This window comes from Varanus komodoensis, unplaced genomic scaffold (assembly GCF_004798865.1).
Source record: "Varanus komodoensis strain SLA01 unplaced genomic scaffold, ASM479886v1 scaffold18_3, whole genome shotgun sequence".
NCBI lineage: Eukaryota > Metazoa > Chordata > Lepidosauria > Squamata > Varanidae > Varanus > Varanus komodoensis.
The window spans coordinates 9365661-9392433 of NW_025335549.1; the positions used below are offsets into that span (position 1 = coordinate 9365661).

Here is a 26773-nt window from a genome sequence, read left to right on the forward strand (position 1 = left end):
CCCCTAAATGACCTGGGGAAGAAATGGTGGAGAAAGACGAATGTCGGAGAATCATCTGGCAGAATGACAAGGAGCTGTGGCAAGACCGACTCTAAGTTTTGCAGTTTCCCAAGTTTTAGATCGCTTGCCTGTTTGTAGAAAGCAACCCCCTCCCCCTCAAAGGAAAAAGAAACCATAAACGGGAAACCTTTTCCATCACGAGACATACAGGAATTTGCAATATTGAACACGATAATAGCACAGAGAAGCATGTGGCAGCAAAAGGCAGGGGCAGGGGTGTGGTGCATAGCAAACGAGCGACTTCTTAAAAGTACCCACTGGGCTCCGGCTGCATGGCAGGCCACAACACACACCGGCCACGGTGTGCCGAAACAGCCCCATGTCGCCCATCGGAGCACCCCAAGCACACCAGAGCTGTTCCGTCCAGGCAACCCAGTTCCCAGTTTGCCACAGGACCAGGAAAACGAGACCCCCCCACTGTCTAACGTAGGGTGGCGTGTCAAGATAAATATCACAGATCACCCAAAAAAGGGGTTGTGGTGGTGGGGTGGGGGGGTGTTAAAATTATTTTTAGGTTTAATTTCTCATAAAGAATGCAATTTCACGTTAGAGTTTTTGAGCTACAAAAATAGAGAGATGCAAAATACTTTGTCAATAATACTTTCCATCAACCAGGCCACCACCCTGCCACAGGAAAAATGGAAAACCGGTGCTAGTTTTGCTCTGACAAGCACCCCTGCCCCCCGCTGAATCAAGTGGGATTGTCACATTAACAATAGCTTCTTCTTTTTTTAATAAACAATACATTTAGGGAAAGCTCTTAAATACAGCAAATTTGTGAAACCGTCAGTAAGCTGTTCAAAACAAGACACACACCCGGGGGCTGCTGCTTCCTTCCAGCCACAGTGCCGCTTATAGTACGATATCTTTTAGCCTCTTCACACCAGGCGAGTCTTTCTCTCTACATTCTTGCAGAAGAGGGTTAATCTCATGCATCGTGTTCTCACTGTCCGCACCCCTTGGCTCCGCTTCCGTGGGCCGCGATGGGCCATTGTTTACAAAGGGCTCCAGGTCGCGATTTGCTGGGCAGTGCATTATGTTGTACGACACGGATGGTTTGCTAGACAAGGGGCTCTTGAGGTGGACGGGGGATGTGATGGGACTGACGGCTTCACAGCCGTTCCCTGCCTCCCGGACTGCCCCATTGACCTTTGGACTACAGACAGGTGGATCCACTGTTCTTTTACCTTTCAAGTTGGCCGGGCCCCGCTCCTCAGGGACGGGTTCGCTCCCGTCCTTGCCAAATGTGGCAAAAGTTCTCTTTGTGCTACAGTCTTCATAAAGCTCTGTATCCACTGTGGTCGCTTCTATAGAGAGGGACATGACGTTCCTTCCATGCTCAGGGGATTTTGCTCGGCTGGGGACAGGGTTCCGTGGCATCCAACATCGGTCTGAATGGCCAAGGATCCGGCACTCCTCCCGGCAATGGAATCCTTCACTTTGATCTACAGAGAAAAGACAAAATGGGGTTATGATCTCACGAGCCAATGCATTCCAATCCAGCATATGTCCTTGCAGAGATTCGAGTCTGAGACTTCCAGCCAAAAGAATCTACAAGATCTCACAACATCAGAAAACAACATGCTTATCACACATGTATCCCATCATTCTTTCATGCTGGAAATGAAAATACCATGCACAGGGTTTTCAGGACGTTCCCCATCTAGTTACTAACCAGAGCCAGAACCTGCCTGCTGTTGTGAGCTGATGATCCTCCTCTGAGCAATTGCAAGCCACAAACCATTTCCCTTGCAAAATGCTCTTGAAGGGATCTCTGAGCATGCATGGAGTGGGTTGGTAAATCCTATCTAGTGTTTACCTCCAGCAACTCTCCTTATGAACATGCCTGGGACTCATCCTTTCAGGAGGAGCGTTCTGAAAGCAAGCATGCTTCTTTTCCATGTGCTGCTCATTCAGTTGGGCCTCCCACCTCTGCTGATGGGTCAAGAGCATGTGGGGGTGGGGGAGCTGGTCTGCATCTGAAAACTCCTCATTCTCAGGGACCCCCCCCTCACTTGGTTGTTCCCAGAAACTGCCCAGCTTGGCAAATAATCTGGCCTTGAGATTATCACCTCTGCCTCCTTCATCTCAGACTCTTGACCTAGCCCATCCTCCACAATCCCACTGCAATTCGTTTCACATTCCAATTCCAAATTAACTGGCATGCTGCCAGCAGTCCATGAGAACGATCATTCAAAATGGCCAACCTTCTCACTCCCGACACTTACCTTCAGCAACGATCCTCCTTGTTTGCCCTGGAAAGGAACTTAAATTGGCTTAACACTCATGCCTTTCCCCAGGGAATACTGGGAACCATATCCCTGCAGGATGGAACATGGTGGAACCTGGACATTCAGTGAAGACAAGCAAGCAGTCCTGCATGTTTTCAGCAAACTGCAGCAGAGTTCGATGCGGTCTTACATTACTGCATCTGACCAACTGATTCAACACATATTTCTTCTCCCCAAGTCAACTGCTTGTCATCCAAGCAGAAATCAAATCCAGCCCTCCCGTGTCCTCAAACTACTTTCCCCTGACTGCCAGCCACGTGGTGGTCTCCTGGGATTTGTGCAGTATTTTTCCCTTTCTAAAAGAGCGGAACAGTTCTCCTGAAGCTTAGTTACTGGCGAAATATGCCCTTGCATTGGCTCCACCCCCTTGCCTTTCATCGAGGCGTTGGCTCCACCCACTCACAGCATGCACTCCACAAAAGATTTCCCAAAACGCAATTCCTTCCAAGGTCTGGAAGTGGTTAAATACCACCGCTCTGAATGCTGAGGCAAGGGGTGCCAAAAAATAATTATCAGCTATCCAACTTCAGTTCCAAGGATTCTTGAGAGAGGAATCTATAGCCCAGGGGCATAAACACGTCCTGTGTTTGCAATGTAGTTTTGTCATGAAAACTGAGGAGTTGCCTGTTTTTAATGCCATCTAAGCACCTCTTGTTTTCTGTAACAAGCAGCTGGCATTTGTGAAGTGACATTTTAAAGGGCTGCTTTCATCACAATGGCTTCTCCATCACACACACACATGTGCATGCGCGCACACCTCACAAACATCCTTTTATTATTATTTTAACAGGTTGAAGTTCAGCCTCCAACAGACTAGGTGTCATTTGGAATTTCTGCTGCTGTTGCCGCTGCTGTCAGAAGCAAAAGGCTAAAGGGAAACAAGTTCCGACAGGAAGTAAATCAAACCACATTTGGTCTGCAGGCCCGGCTGTATGGAGTCAGCATTTCCTTCATCCTGATGCCAGCAGTAAAAGGCACAGGGCTTTAAACTTTGCTCAACATGCGATATCCAAATATAAACTCCACAATAGGCAATTCATTTTTCTGGCTGCTCTTTTTCTATCTTAGTGGATTTCATCTTGATCTCCTGCAGAGTTGCAGAGACATTTGTGGATCCCCCTAGCTGCTTGAGAGGCCCCTACAACACGGTGTATAACATGCCAAAAGCAGCCAGATCTTCCCCTGTGATGTCTGGGGTGGCAGTAGCCCCTGGACAATATTCTCTTTCACCAGCAGCACATCTGGACACATGTCCTTCTCCTAGAAGCAAGCCTCACTGAATGCAACAGGGCTTATTCCTGGAGCAAGTGTGGAATCCTCTTTTGGCCTTGGAGCCAGTATGTTGAGGCCACATATCACTGGTGGGTAGAAGTATATAAGACGGACTGGTCATGCCCACATGGGTGGGTGGTCCAACTCGCATAATCATGTAGACACATGCACATTCATTCTCTCTCTCTCTCTCTCTCTCTCTCTCTCTCTCTCTCTCTCACACACACACACACACACACACACACACACTGTTCCTGAGAAATCCTCTGCAGGCCAGGCCTTTTAAAAGCTCCCCTTCCTGCTGCTGAATCACAGCCAAGGGAGGGCCATAGTTTGAAGGGGGAGGCACAGTGCAAGGAGGAAGAGGAGGTGCAAAGGGAAGATACAGCTCGGTGCCATCACACGTAGCCCATGGACCAGGTGCTCCCCATCCCTGGTACAGAGGACATGGCCTACACACACAGCCAGGACGATTTGTGCAAACAGTCCAAGGGGGGCGCATGCCTTCCCTGCCATGCAGAAGTGACACTTGGGGCAAGAGCACTTCCATGTAGCCTCAGCGAGGCTACCAGCCCGTCAGCGGGTTCCTGCAAGGCTTGCAAATGACTTGGCCAGGCTAAGCTTTGGGAGTGGTATCAGTGCGATGATTCACAGGGAGGAAAAATGGAATCTGGAGTCCAGAGGACGGCCAGATGCCATTTTGTCATTTAACGAGAGCAGGCAACATTGGCAGGCGATTCTACAATGAAGCTTCTTGGAGTCATGGCAAAGGCTTGCCTCACACACTCAAACCTTGAAGATGAGAGACAGACCGGCATAACAATTTTAGGACGGTGGGGGCAACTGGGAAGCACTCCCATGTCCTTCAATCCAAATATACCTCTCTTTGCTGTCGTACTCCAGAGAGAGAAATGAGGGATGTGGAGAAATCCATTTTGGGGGTGTAATCTGATGCATTTGGCTTGGCTCCCCAGATTCCAGACCTTTGAAGCCCTGTGTCCAAGTCCCGGGAGAGTGCTCAGCATTCACAGAACACTCACCAGGAACCAAGCCCAGGCAGCCCTCCCCTTCCACATCATGCCTTCATTTGTGCACAGCCTTCGGCTGGGTTGCACAAACTTTATCAAACTGTGAGCATTCACAGTTTGGCTCACTTTCTAAGACCAGGCTGAGCATCAGAGGAGGTTGCAAACACTAGAGGGGTGGATTCCACAGAGCATCCTCCGGAAACTGAGGGAAGCAGTTCTGTAAGTTCGCAGCACCTACCACACCAGCAGAAAACCTTTTCCCCAGTCCTCAGAGCAGAGGTGCACTGAATATTGTAAGCCATCCCAAGATGTTTGTAGGGGATGGGATAGAAAATGTTAATATCAGATACAGATATAGATATAATTCTTGTCTAGCTAATAAGACAAAAAATCAACAGTTAAATGCATGTGCAGTTATTATTTATTTAATTTATATTCTGCATTAACTAGTCCAAAGTACTCTCTAAGTGGATTACAGAAAATGCAGTTGTTCACATGTGTTGTCTTAAAGGCAGAAAGTCTGTCTGAGCCATCAGGGAAGGGGTTCACCCTGGAAGCTGCTCTGGTATTGAATCAGTCATCGTGCTGGAATGTAGCAGCCTGGTCCAACATGGGGACACCCCAAGTCAGTGTTAGAACACCTGACCTGCATGCGGAAAGTCCCCGGTTCATTGCCAAGCTTCTCCAGTTAAAAGGGTCTTGGTTAACAGGTGGCAGGAAAGACTTCGGCCTGAGAATCTGGAAAGCCAGTGCCCATGAGAGCAGACAGTACTGCAGCAGATGAACAAATAGCTGGCCCTGGTCTATCTTCCTGGCTAACTACAGAAACTATCCCATTAATCCATGCAATTCTTGCCAACATTTTCCCTCTCTGGAATTCACCAGACCCTTTGCAACAAAAACTCTCACCTTTAATTACCCACCTCCTACCTCTGGTTCACTTCCCATCTTTCCTCAGAGAAGATCAAACTGGAGCCGGTGAAGAGTTAATGCGAAACAAACACAATGGACTCGCACCTTTGGAGAGTGATGGATTGAACACCCCAAGCATATCCCTAGTAGCAATTCAGCCACGGTTTTGCGCACGCACACGCTCACACGCACACACACACACACACACACACACACACACACAGAGCCTCCACTGTCCGAGGACACTCGGTTTGGATGCCTTGTTCATCTGGGTATGTAAGTACTGCTTTTCAGCTCCATTTGTATTTCTACCACATTCTAGCGCAAAAAAAGGGGGAGGGAGTCTGATAAAAATTCTCAGCACATAACTCAATGCAGCAAAAATATATATATGAGCAGCTTTAGCAGTTACAAGGAATCAGCTTGCAGAAAAGCAAAGCTAAGGTAGTCATAGAGAGAGAGCGGTGAGAAAAGCAGGGGAGAAAGGAACCAATCGGTTGGAATCCTGCATTTCAAATGTCTTCCTCTCCGTCGCAGCCACACTATTATACCAGGACAATTGCAAGTGGCTGTGCTGGAGAAGTGGGGTTTGTTGCCCTGTGTATCCTCTGTAAGATACAGCAAGCTTCCCTCCACCTCACCCTGCATCCCTGCCTCTGCTAGGAGCAGCTTCAACACTGGTGCGCTTAACGTATTTGCTTTTTCCCTTTCAGCTATTTGAACAAAAATAAAAGGATGGCAAGTTGCTATCTTCTTCTTCATTTCCAATGGAACGCCTTAATGAAATCACTTTCACATGAGTGTGGGATGAACAACACCTGGATGATTTTTTAATTTCATTTTATTCTGTTTTTAGAAGCAAGCCCTTGGTCCTCACGACAGCAGCAACAGGCTCAAAAGCATGCGGGCACCTTTCCAACGCAGCTTTCCAGTGCTGAAGAAGGCTGTGCTGTGGTGCCCATCCGTGCCCTCCCCATGAGTAGCAGAAGCTGAGTTCATTATACTAAAATACCGATCCTTGCGTCATCCGTGCTTCTTCGCATAATCTATGCAGGTTACAGAACTCTGCATTTTATTTTCGGTACGTCGCTTAGGTACCTCGGTGTAGCAGATGCAGCTTTTTGTTCAGGAGGCAGAACAACTCGCAGCAACCGGTTATATCAAGCAGGAGACCCGATGAGCTTGGGAACAAGGAAGAATCCATCACGCCACGACACAACCATGCTCTCAGTCACGGAGAAGCCTCTGACTGCACTTGCTTCTCTCCCCAAGCGAGGCGAGACACTCTCTCCCTGACTGTAAGACAGCCACAAGTGGCGGTACCCATCTTTTGTCCCACCCCATGGAGTAGGAACGGACAAAGGAGGAACGGCCAAGAGCGCCAGGATTCTCCGAACTGTTGTGAGCTGGTCCCTCCCCTCCTTTCCTCTGGTTCTAAACCTCAAACGAGCCTTTGAAAAGGCAGTTCTTTCACAGAGGCTCCACAGATAACAGAACAGTACAGATTGAGCTCTAAATAGCCATCTACCGAAGCTCAAAAGGAAAGCCTCCGCTTAGGGAAGGAGCAGAACCCAAACTGGAAACTTCCCTGCCGTCCCTCCCTTTCTGTAAAGCGTTTGGCTACACCTTCAGGGTAGCTCTTCCAGCCGGAGAGCAGGAGAACAAGAACAACAAAACCCTCCAATGAAGCAGCTCATCTCTCCTGATGCCTCCTCACACCCTGGCTTCCTCTCCCCTCCAGAAAGCCTTTCCTCTCCTTCCAAAACCGGCTCATTCTCACCCTCAGCCTGAGAGGGTTCGCTGCTGCCACTCCATCACGCTGCCCTCATTCTTCACTGCCTTTCCCATCCTGCAGATGCTGTTATCTTGCCTGTGCATGGCCTGGATGCTTTCTGAGCACCTGCATCTATAAAGCAGTGTATTTTCCAGAGCCGGCATGGCACGGTGGATGGAACCCTGGGCTGGGGCTGGTGGAGTCTGGATCCCAGTCCCCCCTCGGCCCTGAATCTCGCTGGGGGCCATCTCTCTCTCTCAAAGCAGCCTCAGTGCAGTGCCCTCCCTCTTCCCAGCCAGGGGCTTGCTTGGGGGCAGCGAGGAGTGGCTATGGGGCCCCATGTGGAATTTCCCATGTGGCACAGAAGTGCCTGAGGATGCAGAGCAATATGTGAGGCTGAAACTGGCAACACACCATCTTATGCGCACAGCAAGTGCAGCATGGGGGTTATAGTGTCAGACTAGGACTCAGGAGACCTGGAGTCTTGTCTCCGCTCAAGCCATGAAGCTCGTTGGGTGACTTTGCACCAATCACTGGCTCTCAGCCTAGCCTACCTCACAGGGCTGTTGTGGGAAAACGTGGAGGAAGATTATGTAAGCTGCCGTGGGCTCCTTGTGGGGAAAAGATATGAGACGGATGGACGGACAGAGAGACAGATATATTTTTTTAAATGGGTGTGCCTCAGACCTTGGTTCAGCAGCTTTTTACTCCTTCCTCCTAGTTGTGATTATTCCTGGCATGATACGTTGTGATTTTAGGTTATCCCGATGGGCTTCATTTCGATATGCACAATTAGACACTTGATAACACAACTGAAACACAAGGGAAGGGCATTCTGGAAAAGTTCATTGTGAATTCTCATTTAAAACCATGTGGTGTGGAGGCAGTGTAGCATAGTTAAAGGATTGGATGAGGGCTGGGGAGACCCGGGTTCTAGTCCCCCCTCAGCCATGAATCTCACTGAGTGACTCTGAGCCAGTTCCTGGCTCTCGACCTAACCCACCTCACTGGGTTGCTGTGTGAATAAAATGGAGAGAAGGAAGAGTACAAGGATCATACGTACTGACTTGGGCCTTCAAGGAAAGGTGCAACACCAATGCCAGAGTGAGCAAACTGATAAATATGACACTTTTCCCCAAGCTGAAATGGAAAAGGAGAGCAAGGGACCCCACACATACTTCAGACATGCATCAGTCGGCGCTGGGGTGCGGGGTGACCTCCTATTTCCCATTCCCACATCATGAATGCAGATTCACTGTAGTCTGGCACAACAAGAAAACAGATTGAAAGACTGACCCGTTCAGCTCTCCGAGCAATTGAATTATCGCCGACAGAATCTCCAGCACCAGCCACAGAGGCAAAGCTGAAACGTATTGAGGTACAAGTGCCTGGGGATTTAATATCTCTGATAAATGCTTCGATGACATGTATGGCTATGCAGCCTGGGCAATCACAATAGACCCCAGAGCTTCTATTTCTGAGAGAGAAGCACAATTCATTCCAATCTATGTCAGAGCGCTTTTGGAGAGGCGTATTAAGTAGAAGCCATTTGGACTAGTATACAGGGAGAGGGAACTGACGCGGCGGGGTCTCTCCAGAACAGAGAGGGGGGAAGGAAAGAGAAGTCTACCAAATATTGAGCAGCACACATGAACGCAACAAGCATATTGGTTTCTTTTACTAAGTGCTTAGAGGAAAGCAGACTTGAATTCGGTCTATGAGTAAACTCAGACCTTTACACTAGTAGCAAAGGTGACTCATCCATGTGCACTCCGAATCATTCAAGTCAGAGAGACAAAGAACCCTAATTAAGCAAAGAGTCCTGTTTGCTCTGAACTTCCCTCAGCCTCTTTCATTACAGCCACCAGGCAGAGATGGAAGCACATTTGCAGGCCAGTGTGTCTTCTAATGATCGACTGTGATGTGTTTCATGCCTACTTGGAAGGTGCAGGCATCTTGAGCAGGAAATCTACACACAAGGGCTGGATCGGGTACCCTGCTAATTCAGGAGTCGTTTTGCATGTACAGTCTTAAGTCACAGAGAAACCAGAAATAAACATACAGATTTTAAAGGAAGGGGAGAAATCACAAATCTTGAGGAAGTGGCAAAAACCCACTGTGCATGCACACACTTTTGGTGATTTGATAGCGCCAGGTATTAATCCAATAAGGAGCAACAGCATTTGCCTGTTCAGTGTGAAGACAATTCTGTTCAAGAAAGTATTGCCTTCTCTCTCAATTGACTTCATTTGCCCCGGCGATGATGTCACACCGCCAGATCTGATCAGCTTGATAGCACCGTGCAATTCCCAATCCATGTGCAAGTCCCCTTCTGGTGTGGGGAGAATGTCTGAAGCATCAGCAGAGAAAGGAAATGGTAACAGGGAATAAGGAAAAAAATATAAAGGAGAGTGCCACCATTAAGGACAGCCTGAGAAATCAATAAATCAGTAAAGTCCCTTTTGAATATTTTTTTAAATAAAAAATGAAAGGGATTTTAAGAACGGCCTCACTCCCTCCTAGAGGTACCACCTTTCATTCAAAAAGTAAGATATGCACAGGTTTTGTGCAGTCTTATTCTGTAGAGGTTGAAACCTCACCCCCACCCCCAGCCACCACACCAAACTATTGGAAAATCTTATCCTCAAGTCTTGCTCATGCAGTTCCAAATGCATCTCACCAGCCACAATGAGAGACAGAGACCTGCCAGAGGCAGAAGTTCCCCAGGTTCTTATGTGGATGTTTGCCCCCATCACCTTTGCTACCTGATTTTTTTCCAGCTGGAACCACCAGAGATAGAAGCCATCAGCATCTAGATGCAAAGCTCAAGGTCCACCGCTAGAACCTTGCTTTGAATGCAGAAACCAGAGGCCCTCAAATGCTAGTGAGACTGGGTTTGACTGGCACAGTGCTATGCCCGGGTACAAGCAAACCACGTGGGGTAAAGAGAAAAAAAAAGGGGGGGTCATTTCAAAATCTTCCTCGAAGCAAATAAATTTTACAGCACTTTCCGTCCTTTCTCATTGCAACAAAGGGAAGCTTAGTTCCAGACAAATTAAAAGTAAATTGATTGCCTTAGGGGAATGTATTCAAATATCACTTTTCCATGTTAGAAATCTCTTCCCCTAAAACACTGAGGAAGGGAAACGAAGAGAATGAACTGCAGAAACGGCATGGAAATGGCAAATCATTAAATCCCTGTTTGCAAAACTGGGTAGCAGGGGGAATATCAAACTTAAAATAAAATGCAAATTTGTCACTGGGGTGCAGGCCTAACATTTGTGCCTGAATGTATGAATAATAAATATGAATAAATAGTAAACATAAAGGGATCAAACATTGCTTTCAGTATTCACTCACATCTCTTTCAGGCAGCATCTAGAGGGGAACTTCACATTTTGCTTCATGGGATGGAAGTGAGGGTGGGAGACCAAAGAGAACTTTCCATGACTTAGGAGCCACGGACACAATGCAATTTTCTGATTTCTGATAAGCTTCCTGCCCCTCCATCCTTGGCTTGCACTCACGTCAACCAGTGTAATGTGTGAACTGAATATTCACTGTATACGCCCCCTTCAGACAGGAGCTCGCACTCAGAGAAAATGTGGCAGAGAGGATGGATCTTCCGTGCGAGGCCAGCCCTATTCTTAGGTAGCGTCTGGGGCCGCTGCTTCAGCCGGCAGCGACAAGCTGCTGGAGGTCAGGGCTCACCTTCAGCTGTGGAGGAGAAACTGTCCAGTACAAAGACTCAGCTGCGGGGCCAGCCAGCTTTGGTGCATGGACCTGGAGGAGGAGGCACCTTGTTCTTCACCCCAGCGAGCTCCGCACATGTGCTTCCTCCACCTCCAAGATCACACTTCCTTTTGCGTCTTTCCTCCCCGTCCCCACATCTTCGGCACCTCAGTGGTGGTGCCCAGTATTTGGGAAATCCCTCCCAGTGCAGTTCAAGGGGCAGAGCATGTGGCCCGGCCTCTGGAAACGCAGCTCGCTCACCGGGGGCTTCCGTGGCTTGCAAGGACGGGCACGGCATCATACACTGCTCCCTTTCATGGCTCCTCGCATTGCCCTGTGTTGTTCCTGCAGTCTGGAACTGTTTTTAAAACAGTGCATTCTCACTGTTATTGTAATGGAAGCTGTTTGTAATTATGTTTTAACAGTATCTTTAATGTGATTTTTAATATTTATATGTCAACCAGTTAGAATTGCTTTTAATACGAGGTGCTGCACAAAGAGTACAAGCGCAACAAATAGGGGTTTACACCTGCAGCTGTACCCCCGTGGGCTCCTCTACCACAGAGTCTATGAACACATGCTCTTCAGACACTTTCTTTGAATGCTTGGAGCAGACGACTAGGAGAGGCGAAGCTCTCAAAAGTGCATCTCCCGTCAGCAGTAAGTGGGATCTGCATCACCGCAAGTGTACCAAGTGCACGCATACACAAAAACAGAGACGACTGCACAGGGACACTGGAGGAGAATGAAGCACCCACCTGTGCAACCCATCCAAATATGAAGAATGGCAACAGAGGTCTTTGTGCTTTTCCATCACCCTCTGGAATGACCCGAGTTTCAGTCCTTGCTCTGCCGTGAAGCTCAAGGAGTGACTCAAACCTTGGATCAGGTCACTCTCCTATCCTAAGCTACCTCTCAAAGTAATTGTGGGGATAAAATGTGGGGGGAAAGTCCTCCCTATTTATGCCGTTGGAGTTCTGAAGAAGGGGTGGAAGAAAGAATTGCGGCAGATCTTAAGGTGTGGCCCAGATTCCTTCTAACATCCCCAAAATCACAATGTTACTTCTTCAAACTAAAATCAAGGTTCAAGCTCTCATGGTTTTCAGCTGCAAATTGGATGGCACAACATCAGAAAGATCCCTTGGGCAGTGTGATAACAAACATATCCCCATCTGGTTCACAGTAGAGGCCAAACCCCTGTGGGAACAGGCCTGAGTTGAAGGTGTTTTTATCTCTTCCTGCTGGAAACATCCTTTGCCCCCCATATGCTATATCAGAATGGGAACATTTTAGCAGAACCACTCTCTCACACACACACACAGACACAAACACTATATATAGAATGTGTGCATCTTTCACTTTTTGCCGTTAAAATGAGCATTGCAATGTCTGTCTGCATGTACAGTGAAAGCTCAAACAAAAGGAACCACACTAGGACCCGTTGCTTATCGAGAACGGTCATGGTTTTGCACTGAGACTGAGAGATAAGATGGCCACTTCCAAATTTCAAAAAAGGGAAGTTCACCACCAAAAAAGAAGACGAAAAGGTGCCAATGATTTGCATAACTTCTGCATACACTAATATATACACACAGAGAAAAATGGAAATTATTGGTATCATTTAAATAGAAATACAGCCCCACTCACCCTAGCAGGGAAAATTGGGTTATCTCTATGCCTACATGTTCAGCATGCTATCCAGGTGCTAACTGTTAATGGTAAAAACCCTTCAAACTGGAACTGGATGGGACAGCCCTTCAAACAGGACAGACCTCTAGCAGCACGTTAAACAATGGATGGCCACCTGAGAAGAGGACACCAACCCACCCTAGGTAAGCCCTAGTGGGTAGCCTAAGGACACCTTTTGAGAACTATCTCACAGGTAGTACACAAGGCTCCTACATTCAAATGAAAGGGAAGCACACAACACCTGTTTCTTCACACAAACATCCTTCTTATTGCTGAACCACACTACGCCATAAAGCAATAACAAAAAGTAAAAATGTATACATCATCCTTGATCAATAAATAACCCCCATACCTAAGTCTGCAGCTTTGTGCACATCTCTGCGTTCATTACGGGCGACAGCTCGGCCTGTTCTAATAAATCAGCCCCTAGTTTAACTCTCTTTTGTCACAAGTGTAGGTTAGTTTAATTCTCCTAAGACAGTTCCAGTTCCTTTCAAGCCATATTTCACAGGAGGCTGCTTCAGACTCAGACAGGGTCCATCTAACTCGACTGGCAGCAGGCGAGAATTTTTGCAGCGCTACCTGGAGGTGTGGGAGCTGAACTCAGAACTTCCGGCCTGCAAACGGGGGCCGCACCCCCTCGACCAACAGGCAGCCGGAAGTTCAGGTTGCTCCAGGGGTGTGATCTGTCCTGGTTCTGATATGGACTCGCCTAGTCCACACCTGCCCGAGTTCCAGGTGGAACATGACTTGGCCATTGACTATATTTCACACTTATGGATGTTGGGTGCAACTGCCTGCTCAAAAACAGAAACAGCTTTTTTAAAAAATCACAGAAATGATGTTTAATGTATATACTCCAATGTGGATTTTGTGTATATTTTGTTTCTAAAACATCATACCTTACAGGACAGAATGAATGGACAGGAAAATACAGGCAGCCCAGAGCAGAACTTGAATGATTTAGCCATCTCCATCTTATTCTAATAAATATAATAATTTATTTATTTGAGTGCTTAAGACAAAGGCAGAGATGGGATCCAGATTCATTGGGATGCATAATATGCAGCTTAATATTTTTGGCATTCAAAAGTAAGCAAATAGAACACAATTTGGGACTGGAGGGCTTTAACCCTTCACTGTCCCCCACTGTTGCAGATCTGCATGAAGGAGAAGACATTACTAGTCCCTTCTAATTGCTTCAAGAAGAGTTTCCCCCCACTCACTACAAGCATGAACTGGGCTGGGACCTGAGATGAGGAAAAATGGTTGAAGCCCCCTCTACCTACTTTCCTGCAACACACACACACAGAGACATCTTTATCTAGGTCATTCATTCATTCTTGTTCTAAATGATCCAACAGCTGGAGCTCTGACCAGTTTACAAAGATATAAACCTTCAAATACATTACAAAGAAACATATGCATACAAAAGTCACCTACATATCTAAAAACAAGTTTAAAGAAGAAGAAAAAAGCCAAGACCTGATTGTACAGCTCTTCATATGTTGACCAGTGTCCACAAGGAAAAAAAATGTTGGCCAGATGCTGAAAAGGTAACATCACTGGTGCTAGGTAGGTGTCCTCAGGAAGATTAGTCTATAATTGGGGGGGGGGGGGACACCAAGAGGGCCCTCTTCCTTGCTTCCTCCTTCTAAATCTCTCTCAGTGGAGGTACCTGGAGAAGACACCTGGCGAAGGGCCTTGGCTCGTGCCAGGAAAGGTGCTCTCTTGGCCCCAATTTATAGCTCAGGGTCAAAACCTTGAGCTGGGCTCAGAAGCATACAGATAGCCAGAAGCAAGCAAGCCAGAATCAGTGTTATATGTTCAGACCTTCTGGTCCATGGCTATCAGTCCTGGCTGCCATGTCTTCCACAAGCTGCTGTGGGGAATGGACTCAGCAGTTATTCATGGGACGCTTTCCAAAGTCAGGGTTGCACCAGCTCTTCTGATGAGGACTGTGCAGACTGGGAAATGGGAATCAAGGGGGCAGAGAAGGGTGAGGCTGCCTCAAGACCGCCACCCCCAGATTCTCAGACAGACCATGAGAATAAAGGATGAAGGAGTCCCTGGCCCCATGAAACGGTGTTGGGATAGAAGGGCTATCCAGCTGGAGGGCTTATGTAGGTCTTGAAGGCTAGCGCTTCTCCAGGGGACCTGCCCAGAGGGGTAAAGCTCAGCATTACTGAAAAAGAGGCTTTTCAGGAGTAGTTTCTAGCCCAGGTTCAACCATCCACTCTGTTCATGCACAGAGACCAGTCATTCTGTTGCTGCAGCTGTTTAGCTGTGAATTGACAATGAAGAGCGCTTTGCAAACTGACTCTCTATTGTTTGGGAAGCTCGAGATGAATAAACTCCTGACAGCCTGAGCCACCTTCAAAAAACCCTCACTAGAACACATTTCAGTAAACTAGCTTGGAGCCGACCAGAAGCCGCATTATCCCTGTCCAGATCAGGTCCCCCACGCTTTTTTTTTTCCCAGTGAGCAAAACAAACAGCTGTAACTGAATGCTACATATTAAAGATAATGCGTAGTTTGGCCTGCAGACACATTTGTAATGCTAACTTAAATTTAAAATTCCACATCAGCATAATAAAGCAACTGAAGCAAGAATGCCTTTTAGCATCGACAGTGAAAATGCCCAGAGATTTTGTTTGTTGGCATTCACTGATGGGTTTCTTCTTCAGGGGGAGGGGTGGGGTAGTTGCAGGCAATGCGGACAAAGCACAGAGAGCTGCCGTACACAGAGCCAGCTGAAGGCCTATCCAGCCCCATAGAGTCAGCTCTGACTGGCAGCAATGGCTCCCCAGGGTTTCAGGCAGGACTTTCCCGCCCCTGAGCAACCAGTCGGATCTGAGGACTTCTGTATGCAAAGCAGGTGCCGCATCCTGAGCCATGGAGCCTCCAGAAGAGAACAAGGTCGGAGCCCTTGCTTAGCGAGCAAACCAGTGCCTAGACAGTGTTCAGCAAACGCAACCCACCCCAGCCAAAGATCATCGCTCGCTCATAAATCGGGAGACTGCCTTCTCTTCCTTATCTCCCCACATGGTTTAATGTCAAGAGACAAGATGGGAAGGGATTGCCGTATAATATTTCTCACCTCTTGACTTTCTCCTTCAGCTAATAAGAGAGCTTCAGCTTGCACCGGCATACAGTCCAGCCATGCCCTCCCTCTGGAAGATGCTTAGAAGGTGCTAATATCTGGGGACAGTGACAAATATCTCTTCATAGCCATTTGGAATCTTTTTGTTCTTTTTTTCCTCTTACACAGTTTGAGTTGTTTCACCCTTTCAGTCCCCAGAGCAACTGTTCTCTTACCAGGAGGGTAACAGTGTTTGGGAGAAAAAAGGCAGTGGATCATAAGGAATTATTTTAATGAGGAACGGGTGGGAAATGATGCTTTATTAAACAAGCCCTGGATGTTCAGGGTCTGAAAATCCAGCTTGGCAAAAAATATTCTCCCACTGTATTCATCCAGTGACACGTAAATGGCTCAGATCCTGGGCCCCCTAAAATCCATGCAAGCCAGTTCAAGGAAATGGTGCTTCCCCCACTTGCTCTGGTTTCTCCTGCCTGCCTATCAATTAACTATTTCCTGCCTTCGTGTTTACTGTGCTCATGCACTGTAGAAGACCGACACAGATGCTTACATCCAACTGAACTTCCCAGTGATGTAGAAGGAAAAAGCAAGGGACAGATCAACAGCTTTCGTGATAAAAATACTGAAACCTAAAACCCAAATGTGGGTTTCCTCCTCCATGTGCAGCTATGATTTTCAGCAACTCACTGGCAGCCCAGGGCAAGTGAATTTCTCACAGCCTCAGTTACCCAGCTGAAAATAGGAACCCCAGTGGCCTGCCTGAAAGAGTAAATCTACTCTGCTATTGCAATATGAAGAGGGATGGGGGAAATGAAACTCCAGCAGCCATTGGTTGTGTTGCTTCGAAGTCAGAGCAGCCTTGGCACTCTGCTTCCTGTGGCTGATGCTGTTGGAAACAGGATTTGGCACAGAAGTAGCTTTGCATACAAAACTTGCCACTTCAGCCTCTGGCATCTGTAGCTGGACGGGCACCAGGGGTGCATGATGGGAAATTCCTCTGCCACCTGCAGTTACAGTTGCCTATTCTGCCCCTACTCTAGGGAGGGCTTAGCACTGTTAGCTAGTGAGGCCGCTGTGAGTCAGGCCTTTACCAGATTTAGGGCACGCTGGCCTTCCCATGGAACCAGGGAAGGCCGCATGGAGCATTCTTAAAGGGAGCTGAATGTGAGACAAGTTTGTCCACATGCTTTCCCAACAAGCAGCAGATGCTGAATGGGCCTGAGGCAGAGAAACTGGGGTTTGCCCATGATAAGTGTGAGCACATAATTTTGAACAGAACTACAGCTTTGGATAGGGCTGCAAACAGGAAAACGTGTCCATCAAAAATATTTATAAATGGTCAAACATGCTCACACCCAAATTGTGCAAATGTTCTAAATGTATGCAATGTCCATAATTTGCACGAATGTCCCCCACTTTGACCCAGGGAAGAAATTTGCATAAAATTGGGGTGCTTGCTTAGTGTTGGACTGGGATTCAGGCAATCCAAGCTGAAGTCCCCACTCAGCCATGAAGCTCCCTGGATGACTGTAGGCCAGTGACTGACTCAGCCCAACCTACCTCACAGCGTTGTTGTAGTGCGGATTAAACGGAGAGGAGGAGAGTATAGAAGCTGGCTTGGGCAACTTGCATGGGAAAAAAAGGCTGGATGTAAATCTATAAACAAATCCATGCCTTGAGTTGATTGCTTGGGATTGTGCCTGACAGCGCACCCCGCTGAATGCTGTCTCCCTCCAGCCCCCCAGCCCAGTCCCAACATGCAGAAGGCCAGTGGGCCAAGGAGGGCTATCTGGGTGACTTCAGCCAATCAGTGACCTTCAGCCTGACCCATACCCCCAGTGGTTGTGAGGATGAAACTGAGCGGAGAGAAGAAGGCCCACGCATGCCTCCTTGATTCCTTGGAAAGAACGAGGCGGGATAGTCATAAATCCAACTGTCGTGAACTGTCCTGCGCCTTTGCACCATGAACTGCCTTGCCCCTTTGCTTTGCTCCATCCACAGTAGGTTTACCCATGAGTCTCCTGGAGGATCGTCGCCACACTGGCGCTCCTCCACTTAGGCACCAGCCCAGCATCCCCAGGCCATGCCTGGTCCCTGCCATCATATGGCTTCCAGACTATCTCAGGCTAAGAGGGCCTGCTGTACCAAGCCCGTTGCTGCAGGGACCGCTTGCATTAATAAGAAGGCTCTCAAGCAGGGGGACGGACTAAATAATCTGATAGGGCTTTTTCTTCTCTATCCATTGTGATTCTACAGTTTGCTACCCAATTTCCATTAATGCTAATGGGAGTTACTGTACCGCGTGTCACAAGAGAAGAATACGGGCCTTTTGACTTCATTACGGAAATTTAAAATTCATTACCACAGGATACTGAGGGATTGCCCTCAATACTCTCCCTTTGTTATATATTTCCTTGTTAATGCGACCATTTGCGTGTACTGTACCCTGCTGAGTAGGAAACATTTTCTAGGCCGCTTAAAACACATTCCCTACAATTGGAAGCAAATGCTTTTGTCTCCATTTATGCCTTTGACACCGGCTGCCTTCAGCTTAATGGGACCGGAGCAGATAAAAGCAAATTAATCCAAAAGGTGACTTTTTCTATCCTATTGTCAAATCTCACACAGACAAATTCAAGTATTCCTTGCCGCCTTGTGATTCAGTGCAAGCCATGCATTCAAATCTGCACTGCAACAATGAATCCAATTATTAGAACATCCTATTCAAAATTATGCGTCGATCAGAAAATGGCCATTTGACTCTTCTCATAAAAATAAAACACAAAACACGGAAATTACCAATTTGGGGATGGGGTGTGGGAGAGGAGCGACTGCAAGCAGCGAATGAGCAGCGATGTGCCACGCTTGAACCTGGAGTCCACCTGCACAGGATCCTTCCTTCCCAGCACCTTTGCGCGCTCCCTGTGGAAGCTCACAGCCGCAACCTCGTTTTTCTCCTTTTAGGGCCACGCGCGAAACCAAGAACCCAGCAGGAAAAGCAGTGCTGTGCAAGCTTTGGAGAGCAGGACTAAGATGGAGCACGGAACTGTGGTGCAATTTTAGTGTCAGGACTGAAGTTCTTTTGGAGGGCAGGGAGGCAGTCTCTTTTCAGAGCATATCCTTTACTCTGGAAGACAGTAAGCTTGCCCTGTGGCAGATCAGGGTTCCCCTGCTCATTCTGCCAAGTGGGACCCAGAACTTCTGCCTCCAAATCTTGGCAAACCTTCCTACAGTCTTACCACCCTGTAGCAAGGGTGGGCTGGATTCAACTCCCCACCTGGCCACAGAATCCACTGGGTGATCCTGGATTTTCAGTCTAAAATGGTGGTTTGCTTTCTTTGTGCATGATTACATTTCGAGACCACCTTGTTTAACTCCAAGGAGCTCAAGGTAGAATACACGAGTCTCCTCTCTGTTTTGTCCTCACAACAACCCGGTAACAACAAGAAACCAGGCTGAGAACAAGTGACAGCCCCAACGGCAACACCCATCATGGCTGAGTGGGGACTAGAACCCCATTTCTGCCACCTGGCTCCTCCAAGAAAGTCGATCTCCAGACAGACCCTAAGTTACCAGTGTTGGGGTCTAAGCACTCTTGCTAGCACTCTAAGCATCTCTCCCTCCCCCTCTTTTAATAGCAAGGAAAACATCTAGTTTTCAGAGAGAACTATGGAATATGTTGGCAAAATATGAGAAGGGCTCCAACTCCCAGTGGGTATAACGACATCACATTTGTCTACATTGCTTTGTCTACATGGCGGCTGTTGTTGTTTTAGGAAAGTATATGCCACCTCTTTAATGTAATTTTGTTCTGCTCAGCTCAGCTTACAAACAAAATAATAAAATACACAGAATAAAATGCAGAGATAAGCAACCAGAAATGTGTTTCTAAGGAGATAGGGGGATAGGGGATAGGGTTAGAGAACAGACCCTTGGTCCCTGAGAGAGCCTGCATATTTCTCCGGAGAGCACTCCAAACTCAGGAAGTAGGGAAGGGGGTGTTCTGGAGGGCAGTGAGAGGAGAAGCTGAGAAATTATTTGTCCTGCACCTCCTCCAGCCTCCTTCTCTTCCCCTCCAAAGATGACTCGCCCATCTGGCAAAACTCGCAAAAGACGGAGGGCAAGAGCTCGTGGGCAAAGCTCGGCAGTCAACACGAATCTCAAAAGCCTCCAAGTTTGGAGGCTTCAGACCAGCAAGGGCACGATCAGCAAGGCTGCATCCTCATTGCCACACGCCCACCTTTCCTCCCGCTGTCATCTGCGATTCTGCTGCACCCCAAACACACTTTGCTTACTTAGCAGGGTGCATTAGCAGGTCATGAAAAATACGTGCTGCTCAAATATTGTGATTTTTCTTGGATTGTATGTGTCACAAATGTTCTGTTAAAAAGAAGAACTTTGTTTTTTTGGAAAGAACAAATTATCGGATGACCAAACTCCATTATTATTCATTGCAGGGATGAGCACAATCTAAATCTGATTGCTGGTAACAGTTATTGGGAGTAGGAATTCTGCCACTGAGCTGAGGCCACCATTGCTGGATGCTTGGCCGCGTTGCTCCACCAGCTTTGCATTGACGCCCCCACCCTCAGAAAGAGCAAACTGAAAGCAGCGTTTCGTCCCAGCCCCTGCCATTCGGGAGAGCATCCTGTTTGCGATGAGATATTCCCATTTGCAACCGGCCAAAGAGCTGAGGAGTGTGCCTTCCAGGGCCTCTCCCTACTGCAGCCCAGAGCTTCCATCTCACCCCGGCCCTCCGTCAGCCTCCATGTAAGTCTCGCCAGAAGAAAAGCCAAGGCAGAGGGAAAGAGCGCCTTGGCAGGCATGACGGGAATGTCTCCTGTCAGGTACAGTCATCCTGCCTTAATGAGTCCTCCTGCTTGCCAAATCCTACAGCCTCCCTCTGTCCATTCCAGACTCCGAATGTGCTGCGAAGCTCCATGGCACCGACCCAACAGACTACAGATCCCAATCAAGTATTATTAGCTTAAGTGTAAGTGGCAGTTAATCCACTGAGTAGCATTCTGGAGTAGCTCGCCGTTCGGCCCCTCAGTTTCTCGCTTGCACGTACTGTGAGGGCCCCAAATCTGGATGCACGGGCAGGAAGGGTGACGTTTTCCAGCCGCTTGTGTTCAGAACACACAGACAGCTTTGCGGGATCATCCCAAGGCTCCACCTAGTCCGGTGTTCTGTTCACCCAGGGACAAACCAGCTGCCCACTGCAGGAACCTGCCTACAAGTTGGATCATGCACCCCCTGCTTCTGCCCAAGCTCCCCAGCAATGGCTGTACCAGACATTCACCACCAGCTCCAGGTAGAGGAGCTAAAAGGCACCAGAAAAGCCTCCTTTGGTGCTGGGGTGGGGGGCTACTCTTCTATTCCCTTCAGCCCCAGACCAGGGCAGGAGCAGGGTATTTCTGGAAACAAGCAAACTTTGGGAAAGCTCCCCTAGCCCTGCACAGTGGCCCATAATCGCACTTGCAAATGGAAAAAAATCCCAACATGTAGCTGCAAGCTACATATTGAACACATCATGCACTTCAACTGTAAGAGACAGTGCTGGACAGGCATGGGCTACGGGAGGCCCTCCAGATGTTCCTGGACAGCTATTCCCATCATTCCTAGCCAGCATAGTCAGTGGTTAGGGATGAAGGTAGTTGCAGTCCAACAACATCTAAAAGACCACGTGTTTCCATCCTTGATGGGGGCGGGGATGAGTTGTTCCTTCCTTCCATTTCAGTTTCAGACACTTCAGTTCAGTTCAGTTCATTGATGGCACTAGCAGGAATACAAACAACGACTTGATAAATCCGAACCTAGAATGCACGCACCAGACGGCAAAAATCAAAAGGGAACTACTTTGCAGTCATTAAGAAAGTAATAATGCCTGTAGCATTTACATCTGAAGTTTCAATGGACCTCGGGGTATGTTTTATTCAACAAAAACATAAGTTCCACATTACTGGATGCCTCGGTGTCTCATTAATCAGGGTTTGTCTGAGCTGACTAATGGCTGGGGGCGTAACACTGCTAATGATTCTTTTAATCATACATCCCAACACTGTCCAGTGGTTGCCTTTTCGGGGGAGGAGTTACAATACAAATAAACTTTGCACTGAGACAAGCTGATGCGCAAGTTCTTTTAAATCGCCGACCTGTTTCTTGGAAGGTAAGGCATGGTTGATGCAAATGGATTCTCCACACCTTTTTGACAGCTAAAAGACTGATACTAGAACACTGGAAAGATAAACACTCACCTCCTATAATGCAATAGATTGACAACATAACAATGTTTTCAGTATTCGAGTGGATGGCATACACACACACCATTCTTGGATCAACATAAGCATGGATATACAGCCTTTCTTTGTGAAAGCTGGTATAATCGATCTATCCAGATTTATGCTGTTCAGGGACATTTATATAAAAGCAGCTATTGTTTTGCTTGCTTTGGTTTGCTTTTAATTTGAGCAGACTTAGACAAGACCTTAGATGCACCATCCTTTTAATTAGGACTAACCCAGTTACAGAACCATACAAAACAATCTAGCATTGTCTTTGAGAAGTGAGAAAATCCTCTGACCATGCAAAGAGCTGAATCCACACTGAAACATCTCCTCTTCCATCCCTTTCAGAAAGGTCCCAACTCTACCCTGATGCTTGAGGGATGGACAGCAAGAAAGATGGGCATGTATTTCTTCATTGGTCTGCTGGTTTCAGAACTCCCTCCACCTCCTCCCCGCAGCTCTGAAGGGCCGCCTTCCTTCTCCAAGGTGGGCTGGTCCTCAGCCACTGTCTGAGTACCCTCACTGGGTGACCTTGCACCTGCAAAGTGATCTGCCCGGCTCTGCCCCTCCGCATCAATACTTGAAATTAGCAAGGGCACGTTTACCGAAGATTCCTAGCCTGCTTTTGCCCCACTGTTGTACAGCATCCCTTCACTTCTCACGTCGTAGGAGAGGCCACCCCAAAGGATCAACCCCACAGGCTCGCTGGCACCTTTAGCAAAATCCCACCCCTTCTTGGGCTCGGCTGCTTTGAGGGGAGCCCCTAACAGCAAGCACAAGCCATGCTCTTTTCCCCATTTGGCTCAGAGCAGATCAAATGGATCTTGCTAGATCAGGCTGGAGCCCATCTCCAACCTGGGTCCTCCTAAAAGTCTTGGACTATAACTCCCATAATCTCAGAGCACTGGCCATGCTGGGTGAAACTGATGTGAGTTGTAGCCCAAAACATGTGGAAAGCACTACGTTGGGAGGGACCAAACATTGTGCTTTCTGCAGTGGTGACCCCAATGCCTCTGGATCTTTACTCACAAGCAGAAATGTGGAAGCAACAGCCAGACTTCAATGATCTTTGAGAGATATACTGCATCTGTCCATGGAGGTTTTATATAGCTAACGTAAGGGATGCACACATTTTGCAACCCTTGTGACAGATTAAATTCATTCTGCCTGTGTTTCTCAGAATGCCATGCATCTTTCGTTCCATTGTATGAAATTTAACTTTTTTATTTTCCCTGCACTAGTGTGCATTTGTGCTGGTGTGTACTTGTGCCATTGCACAACGGAAATGAGTACTAATGCAGGTGATTGCTGTTAGTGAGGCTTTGTATGCATTTAATTATAAACTTCATGGAAGCTCTCCATGGTGCTGTATGCTGGCGAACCTATTTTGAAGGTAGAGTCCAGCACCATGGATAATGCCTATAAAGCGCAAAATATTTTATTTATATTGTGATAATATTGTAAAATAAACTCTGCAGTGGATGATGAGCCCCACTGACATGGGGGACACTAGTCTCCCTGCACTAATAGGAATTAGCACAAATTCCCCACCCCGCCTCACCCCAAAAAACCCAGAAAAAACCTGAAATCCAAAATACCCAAGTCTAGTTCATAGAAATCAAACTGATTTTGAATCCATTCAACGTCACTAGCTTGCATGGCTAGTGTTGGAGAGAGGATGGAGAATATATGCATCCTGGCAGATTTCATCCTTTGGGAAAAGTAGCACAAAAACGCAAAACAGTAAAATACTCAGAATAAATGACAGGCAATAGCAGACAGACACCTCTATACCTTTCACAGGATCTAGCTTTCCCTGACACAGAATTTGGATTTATTTGAAAGAGCAGTTCAGTGTGAAAGAGCACACTGAGATTGACCTGCATTACATGGCCACAGGTGCATGCCCCAAACCAGCCTTTGTCCAGACTCTTTGGAACACAGGACTGTTCTCAAAGGAATAAAATATAAAGCCATTGAAGAGATCGAAACAGGGCTAAACTTTTGCTTTGGCTTATTTAAATGGAGAGCTTAGAGTCTGGCTCCAGCCAAGTTCACTGCAGGCCTTCTCCCTGATATCCCCACTTAAAGAATCAACAGGAGTTTTAATACTGGGAGAGATGACACCACCACATTCTGGGAACAGCAGGTGTTAAAATACACTCTCAGAAAGAAAAAGGAGACAAAAAAGGACCCCGGCTGGAGCTGGTGAATATTTTAAGTTTGCCTCTCATGCTTCTGTATGTGAGACCAGCCCGCTTCTCCATTTGAACCTGGAGACAAACTCTCCTTTTCTGAGCAAGTCAATGCAGGCCTATGGAAATTCTGCCACAGCATCTCCGTGGGGAGCCATGCCTACGCCTCCTCTCTGTCTGGCATGCACAGATGCAATGCCGCCTCTTGTCACTATGCAGTCTAGTCATTTGGAAAACACTTAGCCATGCAGCGAGCAGTGGAATTTTTGAAAAACTTCAGAAGAGGGCTGGGGCGAAGGCTTGAACTTTGACAAGCTGCATCAGATACCAAGTATAATTAATTCAATCGCATGAGGCAGAAAGGGGTGAGGGAAGGATGGATGGTGGGCTGGAATCAGGACAACCATGGCCTAACATTCTGCATGTCACTTCCTAAAGGGAAGCCAGACACTGCAAAAACGGGTGGAGAGGGGAGAGCCAGATTTTCATTTATTTGCTTTTAAAGGGACATGAGCTGGGGGAAAGCAGCCAGCTGGACACAAAACTACAAGGGAAGGGAGCCCATTTTACAAGATGATGAGAAAAGGGAGCATGCAATTAAGCATCTTCCAAAAAAAAAAAAAAAAAGATTTTGCAAGGGCTCTGGGGTCAAGCAGGAGGGGACCAATCTGTATTCCCCACCCAGACTGAGGCAGAGAGCCCTGAGAATGCCGGCACAGCACACATGCCAAGGAACAAGCAGTAAGGAAGAGGGAAGGGTGCAGGGCCGAAGGACCCACTGCCGTCTCTGCACCAGGACCGCAGGGGCAGGAGCCTCCGGCAGCTGAGGGGCAGAGTTTTAACAGGCTTGATGGCTGTGTTGGCACAGATAATTAAGCAATTAGACCAGCGAGAAGCTGACGAGGCATCAGGCCTGGCTGAATTCACAAGACAGGGCAGGGAAAGCTTTTGGCAAGCTGCTCGGGGGGGGGGGGGGGGGGAGGAGCGGGATGACAGGCAGGTGGGTGGGAGCTGTGGGGGAGCAGCAAGGCCCACAAGCCGTGGCCGCTTCCGTGCTGCCATTACGGGAAGGCTAAGGGGAAGGGCTGGGAAAATGAGAAGGCAGTAGCGTATTTTATGCAGTGTTTACACATTCTCATCTGTGGTGGAGAGGTGATGCAGGAAGCAGCCCACTAGCAGAGAAAATGACTAAACCTTTTTGGAATGTGCTGTTCACCAGGAGCCCTTCCTTTCGTGAGTTTACAGAGGGAAGGCACATTTGAGTCACAAGGTTCAACTTGGGGACATCTGCAAAGGCTTTCAGGCACAGCTACTCAGACATCATGCCAACTGTGGCACTCGTCAGATGTAGGCTGGTAGTGATCACGCAAGCTACTCTAGGAAACCATCTTCATATTCGTCATCTCTGAGGAGTCGTATCTGCATTCAGGGGCTGCACCTGTGCAAAAGGACTCGTGCTAAGGATTTATGCATCCATTGGCTTGAGCTTCATGCCAAGGAGCTCATGTGTGAAAGAGTTTTCCCCATTCATTTTTATGGAGAGGAGATCCCCATTCACCTGCTTGCCCTTTCATTTCAATAACAAATACAACTTTATTCACATCCTCTTTCCTACTCAAGGAAAAGCCCCATCTGATAACTGAATGGATTTTCATCATCCCCATTCACTCCAATGGAAAATCTGCTTGCCCATTTATTGCAATAGCAAGTACAGTATAATTCACATCCTCCTTCCGATCCATTCAGTGCAGGGAATAACCCACGCCATCCACAAGTGAATGTAGTAGCCCAGCTTTTAATCATCCCCAGTCACTTCAATGGAATGGACAACCTCATACACTCAAGACATGTATGCACAAGTACCATGAATGGAGGTGTCCTTTTGTGCTCCAGGAACATACTGAAGCCCTGCTGCCAGCTCCAACGCAATGAATGGGAGGTGACACTTGTGTATTTTACCTTTCCATTGCACAACGCACCTGATAACAAAGCCCAGTGTTCAGCACATTCCCACATTCATGGAAAAGGGGGATTAAATAAATGCATAGCAGAAAGGTGCCCCAACAGTTGTTAGCCACATTTACTCCTCAATGTAAGAACCAGTGCGAAAGAGTTCAAGAACAGGACTGGAAGTTAAATGCCCCGGGTTCTAGTCCCTACTCAGCCACGGAGTTCCTTGGGTGACCTGCTCAGGCCAATGACTCTCTGCCTGACTCAACTCTTGGATTGTTCTTGTGGGGATGAAATGGGAAGGAGGAGCATCATGTAAGTCACTTGTGGTTCCTTGCTGGAAAAAGAAAGGCAGGGTATATGTAAGGAGAAATTGTCATTGCTGCCTACAGAATAAGTCCTACTAATTGCTGAGGGTGGGAGCAACACCACAGAAAGGCCATTGAGCACTACCTGTAGGATTTACAGATGTGCCCAGTTGG

The 26773-nt window shown here is 47.6% G+C and overlaps 1 protein-coding gene across 1 annotated transcript in view; it reads right to left on the reverse strand.

Moving 5' to 3' along the window:
* Nucleotides 1-912: 912 nt before the first annotated feature.
* Nucleotides 913-26773, reverse strand: part of PCDH19 (protocadherin 19) — a 118219-nt gene continuing 92358 nt past the window's right edge. Inside the window, exon 7 of the mRNA XM_044427454.1 lies at nucleotides 913-1505. Within this exon, the coding sequence (XP_044283389.1) occupies nucleotides 913-1505 (593 nt within the window). The remainder of the gene's footprint in view (nucleotides 1506-26773) is intronic.